An 8,521-nucleotide genomic window follows, 5' to 3' on the forward strand; every position below is an offset into this window, starting at 1 on the left:
ATGCTTGAGAGCCCAGCCATGGGCATAAAGGGTCCTGCTTCTCCTGCTCAGGAATTTGGTCTGTCTTCTGTAGGCTGTGAGGCTTTATCATTTTGTAATGATAATTAAGGCAGATTTTTGCCTAGATGGAGACAAAACTGTGTTGGAGAGACTAGTTAAAAGACAGTGGTAGGAAACCAAGTGATGAATCACATGGACTTGACTGGGTTGCAAATGTGAATGCTGACAGAGCAACCTGGCACCATGATGGAGCAAATCTGTAGAGGTGGAAACTATCTGGGGCATCCTAGAGAAGTCAAGCCCTGTGTTGAGGGGTGGTCAGAACTTCAGCGCAAATATCTTCTAATGTTCTTGGAGGAAAGGCTTATAAGTGACAGCTTCTCTAAGCTGTCTTCATCTAGAAGCAATATCCTATTTTATGGGATATTTTCACTGAGTGCAAATCCTGACTCACCAGTGCTGTTCCATTGTCCACTAGCTTGCATTGCTTCAGGTAAGAAGTCAGTTGTTCCTCAGTGTTCTTGAGGGAATGTCATTTTCATCACTTGCTTTAGCTGCTTTCTTAATCACTGATTTGCACTATTTCACACTGTTTTTCTTTGTATTTATCTTTCTTGAAGTTATTTGAGTTTCTAGGATTTGTTGGTTTATCTTTATCAAGTTTACAAAAAGTCTGACCAATATTTCTTCCAATAGTCATTCTTAGCCCAGTGTTTGTTCATCTACTTTTTCTCTCCTCTCCTACCAATGCACTAATCATGTGTATGTAAGGTTGCTTGACACTGTATCAAAATTTACTGAAATTCTACTCATTTTTTTTCCCAGCACCTGTTTGTCTGTGCTTTTGTTTGGATAGTTTAGATTACACCAGCTTCAAGTAAACTGACCATTTCTTCTGCAGAATCTACTTTTCAGCATCTAGCCTAAAATCCCTACAGTGAATTTTTCATTTCAGATAGTGTGTTTTTCATTTCTAGAATTTCTACTTGGATTAATTTTTACTTTCTATTTCTATATTGAGATTTTTTTATCTTCTATATTTTTTTATCTTCATTACACACACACACACACACACAAACATATATGTAAATTTGAAAACTTTTGTGTCATTTCTGAGTCTGTTTCTAATCACTGATCTTTGTGATGGGTGTTGGTTGGACATGCTTTCCTGCCTCCATATTTCTGATAGGTTTTGATTTTGTGTTACATACTATGAATGCTGTGTTGTGCATCTAGATTTTGTTGCTAACTTTAGTGGAGTATTGAACTTTATGCAGTCAGGTAGTAATACTGGTTGAATTCTGTCCCCCAAATGTGTGTGTTGGAGCTCTAACCTCGAGGACCTCAGTGTGTGACTATTTGAAATTTGGGTCTTAAAGGGGTCATCAAGGTAAAATGTAGCTATCAGGGTGGGCCCTGATCCAATATGACTGGTGTGCTTATAAGAAAGAGACACGAGGGATATGGTTGTATTGAGGGGAGACTATGTGAGGACGTGGGAGAAGACACCATCTGCAAGCCAAGGAGAAAGGCCTCATGAAGAACCAGCCCTGCCAGCACCTTGGACTTCCAGCCTCCAGAACTGTGAAAAATTGCTTTTCTGTCATTGAAGCTCCATTGTGGATTTTCTCATGGCCACCTTAGCAAACTAATGCAGGTAGTTTACTTGCAGATTAGCTGGGTTCTTTCAAGACTTCCTTTAAAATTTTTCTAGAATGGTTCTAGAGCACCTTCATCCTGGGACAGCAGTCTGCTTTCATGCAGGTGGGTGATCACTTGCTCTGCTAGGCTGCTCAGAACTCCAGGGTCCCAGTCCCATGAGAACTGTACTGGTTCTTCAGCTCAATCTCCCCAGCAATGATCCTTCCCCAGCAGCCGTTTTGTCTGGCTTTGGAGACACAAGTAGATCAATATTTGACCAGAAACCAAGGGACCCCCTCATATCTCATGCTTCCTTTTCTTCCTTCTCCTACTCTACCTACCCCAGTAACCTCCGGTTCTGGCCTCTGCTGCGGTGGCTTTGTCTGTGGTCCCCAGCAGGCAGAGATCAAGGGTGATCCTGGCTCTGTCCCATTGCTTCCCTTCCCTCCCACACGGCTGTCCGGCCTTTCTTGCTGCTCTGCTGCTGTCCGTGGGGAGGGATGGTGACAAAGAATGGCATTGCCACCCAGTGCCCAGCGGGTCTGAGAACATGCCTGGACACGCTCTGTGACTGCAAACCCGACAAGAGCAATCAGGAGAAGAAAAGCTTAATTGGGGGCTCACTGTGTCTGAGGTCTCATGCCATAGATGGCCAAATCCACTCCTTAAGGCTCTAAGTGAGGCAGAACATCTTGGAAGAATGTGGTGGAAGAAAGTGACTCAGGACATGGCCAGGCAGCAGAGAGACTCCACTTGCCAGATACAAAATACATACCCCAAATGCTGTCCCCGGGACCCGCCTCCTCCAGCCACAACCTACCTGCCTTCAGCTACCACTCCGTTTATCCCCATCAGAGAACTGATTCACTGACTGGGTTAAAGCTCCCATGACCCAATCATTTCACCTCTCCATGTTTTTGCATTGTTTCACCAGAAGCTCTGGGAAACCCTCACATCTAAACCATGACCCTGTCAATGGCATAGGCACAGGAAAGCCTGTGGTGCAGTGAAAGTCTGCACTGACACGAGCTTTTGCTTGAGGCAGAAGCTGGGCCTCAGGGTCGGTGCGTGGTGCCCACGCCTGGGCCCTTGTGCTGGGAGTGTGGTCACCCAGTGTGGCTGCTGAGGCGCATGGGTGCTTGCTCCAACTGGAGCAGAGTTCTTGCTCTCGGTTCAGACACAGTCTTTGTGACGATTTCCCAGCAGGGAAGGAAATCGGAAGAAAGGTTCCCTTTTCTCATTTGCACTCAAGCACCATGGGGCCTTGGTATCCTGGTGGAGGGCCTGAGCCCGGCGGCCTGAACCATCTCAGTGTGAGAAACACCTCCAGGAGTCACAGGCTTCCTCTGGGGCCAGGGGGCAAGAGGCCAGAGGCAGAGCAGGAGGAGAGGGGTCTGGTGGCTTCAGTGGAATCCTGCAGGGCCAGGAAGGGGACACAGAGAAGAGAGTGGGGCTGGGTGCTGGAGAGAAGGGTGATGCAGAGCACTTACGTCTGGGTGGAGACAAAGGGTGACAGGATTATGGGCGTGGTTTTCAAGGATTGAGTCTCCCAGCTGCTCCTTGGAGAACAGTGCAGGGTGGCCGGAGGGGCTTGAGCCAGAGCTGGCAGGACCATGAGGGAGCAGACGTGCCCTCCAAGCCCCAGGACGGGGCAGGCTCTTGACAGGGGTTTGGTGTCCATGCACCCCTGGTCACTGACTGCCCAACCCACCATTCACAGATCAGCAGCCTCTGGAGATTTCCCTGGGGTTGAGAACTTAGGATCCCTCTCTCCTTCCCACCATGCCCCTCTGATTTTATTTTGGGATGTGTACCCCTGACTTCTTTCTTCTCTCTGTCCAATCCACAACCTCACCTTTTCAGAGCATCTGACCCCCAGAAGTGGGCCAGGGTCCAGATGCCATCTTTGAGGACATACAGAGAATTCCTACACAAGAAAAGATGCTGGTGCTGGGGAGATAGCTCAGTCGGTAGAACGCATCCTCCATGTTAGGCAAGCACCCCACCACTGGCTACGCCCGGCCTGAGAACCAACCTATTAACATTGCCGCTTCCAGGCGGCTCCATGTCCCTCCTCAGCCCCTTCTTCATGGGGTGCAGCCCCCCACTGCTGCAATGGGCCAAGAGGAGACAGACAGGGCCTGTGCTGCAGCCGTGGAGGTGTCCCTGCCGTCCTGAGAGAGTCCCCTCTTCCTCTGCCCACGCTCTCTCTCTGCCTCCCTGCCCGTGCTGTTCAGTTATAAACGTCCTGCAGTGGCCACCCCCTTTATCGGGAGCACCACGTGGAAACCCCCCCTCCTGGGGGTGACCCTGTAAGTGCCAACTCCAGACATGCACATGGCCCTTTTACACGTCAGTAACCTGGCAGGAATGGCTTCCTGCCCAGGGCAGCGGGTGGCTGTGTGCAGGGAGCGCGCTGGGTGGAGGCCTCTGGCGCGGGGCAGGACTTCCTCCGCCTCCTCTCGGCCTCCACTCTGGGCTATCTCAGCGCCCTCTCACAAAGGAGCTGGAGGCTGGGGCCACGGGTGGGGGCGGGGAAGGTCAACAGTGCTTGTTCAACAAACAGACAGCAGAGGATAAAACTCCCTCGGTCCCGGGAACGGGGCATTTTGCAGGCTGCCCTGGGGTGCGGTGGAACCGGCATGGGACCTCGAGGTGCCCAACTACTGGCAGTGCTCCTGGTCCTGGGGCTCTGCGTCCTGGTGGCGGGCCAGCATCCTTGTAAGTGAATGCCCACAGGTGACCCCAGACTCTGTCTCTTCCCTGGCAGGTGGGTGGGAGTGGGGGCCTGCCTCCTGCAGGGCTTCTGCCCCCTGGGGAGGCTCTCGAGAAGGGAAGGGACCTTCCCGTTTGTTCCCTTGGAAGGACCAAGGCGGAGTCCTGAGTTAGCTCCCGAGGGGAAGGAACCTGGGTTTCCAGACCCCCCAGAAGGCTGGTGGCCATGGTGGTCGGGCAGACAGAGGAGGGCCAGGAGGGCCGCAGCCCCTGGCTCACCGGGCTTACCTTCCACTTTAACTTCTGCCTGGTCCATCTGATCACTCTCTGCAGAAGGCTTTTCTTTACCTTTTAAACTAATAAAACCATGTCGGCAAAGGCCTGTCGGTTTCTTGGGAGGAAATTGCATAGTTCAAACGTGGGCAAGATAAGCCCTTGCACTGCTCCCTGGACAGGGGGAGGCAGGGTCCTGAAGCTCCTGGGGGGCGTGTCCTGACTGCAGATCTGTCCACAGCCCCCTGCCGGTGCTCCAGGATAAACCCTTACAACAGGAAGGACTGCGGCTTCCCCTTCATCACCAAGGACCAGTGCTTCGTCAAGGGATGTTGCTATGACCACAAAGTTGGTGGGGTTCCCTGGTGTTTCTACCCTCTCCCTGACCAAGGTGATCTTCAGAAAGCCAGACCCTCCTGGGCCAGTGGCCAGCAGCCTGGACCTGGCTTCGGGGTCAGAGTCTAGAGCAGCAGCTTGTGGAGGCCTGGGTGTTAGTCTAGAGCTAGCTCTGAGCTCCGCAGGCTGGTTAGTCGAGAGAGAAACGAAACCAGAAGGTAGTTGAACCCACCTCTCCCACCTCGCCCACCTCCCCTGAAGACATGTGTGTGGACCCATCAGTTTTGCTTTGTTTGAGGGGGAAAAAATGTCTTAGGTTCCTTTTAGCTTTAATATCATGACTTTGGAGGAAGCTCCCAAGGGTAAACAGAAACGTGTAGCAGAACATTAGTGACAGCACAGCTCACAGACCTCCAGGGTAAGGGAGCCGTGCAGACTTCAGGAGCACTTGGGGATGAGCCTCCTGTCTGTGCTTACTGTCAAGAAGCAAAGTTGTAGTGTGGAGGCTGGCACAGAGCAAAGCCGCTTGGGCCCTGCCCCTCGCTGGTCCCTCCTGGGAAGGGCTTCCTGCCCCGAGACTGTTGCTCAGAGCTTGTTGAAAGGGAGCGAGACAGACGCACGGTGGTGAGCGAGAACGCTCCCCAGGGGTACAGTGCTGGGCATCAAAGCTTTGATCAACAGCTCACGTCTTTAAGAGGTGCTGGCAAGCCTTCTCTAGTCTTGGCGCAGCACCTCCAGAGCAGAAGGCTAAGAGGGAGAAGTGCTTTCCCCAAGGCCCCATCCTCCATCTTCCGACCGCGGTGACCGCTGCACGGGCTCACACCTGTGGGAGGCCAGGCCAGGTCTGGGAAGTTTAAGTTCTGAGGAAGACCACCTCCAGGCGGCCCCTCAGGATGTGAGGGGGCCGTGAACCTGGTGTCCCCATGGGAGAACAGGCCTGGAGGTTGCGGTAAGCCCCCTGCTTGACAGGGCCTTGGCACTGTTCCCTCCCGCGACCAGTGGTAGAGCAGTGTGTCATGGAGGCCTCCGCCCGCAGCGACTGTGGCTACCCGGGCATCACGACCGAGAAATGCGCCTCCCGACACTGCTGCTTCTCCAACGTGTCTTCTGAGGGTCCCTGGTGCTACTTCCCGGAGCCTGCGGATGGTAAGCTGGCGGGACGAGCCCCACCTGGGTCCCCACGTTGGAAAGGTCTGCAGAAGGACCCCAGAGGCAGGGACGGGGGCGGAAGGAGCTGGCCGAGGCCCCAGCGAGCCCACTGGGGAGGTGCCCGAGGCGTGGGGTGGCCCTGCTGTGGACCAGCTCTGGTGCCCTCCACAGAGACGGATCTGCAGTAAGGCCAGCTGCCCCCAGCACACCCGCTGGCTCAGCCACTCCCTAGTCTTGTGCAGGCGGGTGGCAGCCACACTGCGATCCTGCCATTGTGTTCCCACGCTGCTGGGTGCTGTGCGCCAGGCTGGCCCAAGGGATGGGCCTGGAAGCAACCAGTCCCGCTCCCTCCTCCCTGCCTCCCCTCCACCCCACTGCCCTCGGAGAAGGCTCTGCCCACCACACGCTCCCCCAGGGCCATCCACAGGCTCTGTCCCCAGGCACAGGTTTGCCCACCTCCCTATCCCAGTCTCCATGCCCCTGACTCTGAGTTTTGGCCAGATAAGGATCAGACTGACCCCTTCAAAACCAGGGAAAGAGCTCAGGGGTCGCTGGGGATGACTGTCCTGCTTCTCTAGTAGGACATCTGAGTGCTCCCAAGAGCACCCCTCTGAGGGGTTCCCTGGTGACCCCAAGGTCCTCTTGAAATTTCTGATAGTTTTTGGGGAAAGGGCCTCGCAGAGAGGCTCAGGATGGGGGTCCTGGTCTCGACTGGTCCTCCATGAGGGGACTCCGGGGCAGAGTGACTTCTGAGCTTGGTGCTGTCCTGTCCCCTGTGTGCTCACCAGTGTCCGCGTCTGACTCTCTAGACTGTCATCACTAAGAGGTGCTGGCTGCAGAGAACACCCCTGGCTCACAGATCTGCTGAGACGAAAGAAGGAAGTCCACAGTCTTACCGGCTTCTTATTTCCTGAATTCCTGGGTTTTCTGTCTTCTTTTGACCCTTTTCAGGGATCCAACGTACAATTTCTTCAAATAAAGGAATTCTGAGAATCTGCTGAATTTCATCTTGGTTTCACAGACATGTGTGTGCGTGCACGCACGCATGCACATGTGCGTGTGCACATGTTTATGTGCATGTGCGTGTGTGGCTCTGTGTGTGTGTGTAGTGTGTGCAGTGTGCACGTGTGTGGTTCTAACACCCTCTCATCTGTGACAAGTCACTGAACACTTCCAGGCTGCTCTGGTTGCAGGAAAGCATGGCATGACGCTGAGCTGCAGGCAGGCACACTGTCAGCGTGCTCCCTGTCCCCTGTCCACTTCAAAAGCCCAGGAACTTGACCCCAGGCCCCTCCTGCAGCAGCCAATGGTTTCAGGCTGCAGTCACAGAACCCCTTGGCCTTCACAGCCCTGGGACTTTGGAAATAAGCACACATTGCTGAAGGTCTCCCCTTCTGCCCAGGCAGGGGCCTGGGGGCTCCTGCAGGGTTGGTGGCACCCTCTCTGGACCCTGTCTGTGTTCCTCCCTCTACCCGAGATTAGCCTGGACAAAAAGCTCGGGACGAGGGTGTTGGCAGAGGAAGCTGGCTGCGTGTCATGGAGGCCGTGCAGACAAGAGACTGTGTGTGATGGGTCTCTTGTCCACTTCAGGGGCCCTGCATCACTGAGCTAGGGGCAGGGACAGCAGTGTGGTGACACAGGCCAGGCTTTCTGTAACTATGCCCACTCCTCCTGCTCCCCATTCCATGTCAGCCAACCTAGTGCCTGCCACTCAAGCCTGACCTTTCCCCTTGGGAATCCCGGGTCCCTGCCCCTGTGGTGGGGTAGGGCCAGCACCATGGGCTCAGCACTGGAGGATGCTGAGTTTCAACGGTGCTTCTTCAAAGAGTGGACTGACCCTGTTTACCCTGCCAGGACTTGTCCTCTGAGAAGACCACAGTGGTCACCAGTCGCCCTCAAGCCTGTATGTTGCTTGGAACTTGTCCCTAAGCTCAGCAGGACCTGACTCTTACAGTGACCACTGAAGAGGGCTTCTGGAGCTGTCCCCTCACGCCTCTCCTCCTCACCAAGGGCAGTGGCCCCTCATGCTCGTCCTCCCTGTACATGTGCCCCCGAGGGAGCAGGCCCCGGTCACACACAGCTAGGTCCACAGCAGGCCTGCGTCTTTCCGAAAAGGGCCCTTGCCACGGGCTTCCACAGCTGGCCACAGTCCCTGTGCCCTGGCCTTCTCTGGTCCACACCTCCTGTTCTCTGGCAGGGTCGTGCAGGCCTCCAGGAGCCTGTCCAGGCACAGGAATGTGCTTCCGTGCGGGGCCCTTCCATCTCCGTGGACTTCTTCCTGGGGGCAGCCTCTCTCACGCCCACCCCTGTCACCGCCCCCTGGAGAAGCTCTCTGATGTGTTAACACCCCACTTTCTGAGCGGATTCCTGGGCTACCCTGTGGATCATCAAGGCACAGATTCTGGGA

At 54.5% G+C, this 8,521-nt stretch overlaps 1 protein-coding gene across 5 annotated transcripts; it reads left to right on the plus strand.

Moving 5' to 3' along the window:
* Positions 1-3,650: 3,650 nt before the first annotated feature.
* Positions 3,651-7,099, plus strand: TFF2 (trefoil factor 2). Of its 5 annotated transcripts, XM_079155814.1 has the most exons (5): positions 3,651-4,153; positions 4,257-4,362; positions 4,871-5,020; positions 6,002-6,111; positions 6,924-7,099. In XM_079155814.1, exons 2-5 carry the CDS (start codon positions 4,284-4,286, stop codon positions 7,026-7,028), a joined length of 444 nt encoding a protein of 147 aa, XP_079011940.1. In that variant the 5' UTR covers positions 3,651-4,153; positions 4,257-4,283; the 3' UTR covers positions 7,029-7,099. The 5 variants fall into 5 exon arrangements, with proteins under 5 accessions (XP_079011940.1, XP_079011939.1, XP_079011941.1 ...); XM_079155813.1 differs by lacking the exon at positions 3,651-4,153 and having other exon boundaries at positions 4,166-4,362; XM_079155815.1 differs by lacking the exon at positions 3,651-4,153 and having other exon boundaries at positions 4,166-4,362; positions 4,871-4,981.
* Positions 7,100-8,521: the final 1,422 nt, after the last annotated feature.

This window comes from Sciurus vulgaris (assembly GCF_902686455.1).
Source record: "Sciurus vulgaris genome assembly, chromosome: 10".
In the NCBI taxonomy this organism is placed as follows: domain Eukaryota; kingdom Metazoa; phylum Chordata; class Mammalia; order Rodentia; family Sciuridae; genus Sciurus; species Sciurus vulgaris.

Coding starts and splice junctions, on each gene's coding strand:
- TFF2 (XM_079155814.1), top strand. CDS start 4,284: ATGGGACCTCGAGGTGCCCAACTACTGGCAGTGCTCCTGGTCCTGGGG. Junction 4,363..4,870: donor GGTGGCGGGCCAGCATCCTT/GTAAGTGAATGC, acceptor ATCTGTCCACAG/CCCCCTGCCGGTGCTCCAGG. Junction 6,112..6,923: donor CTTCCCGGAGCCTGCGGATG/GTAAGCTGGCGG, acceptor CTGACTCTCTAG/ACTGTCATCACTAAGAGGTG.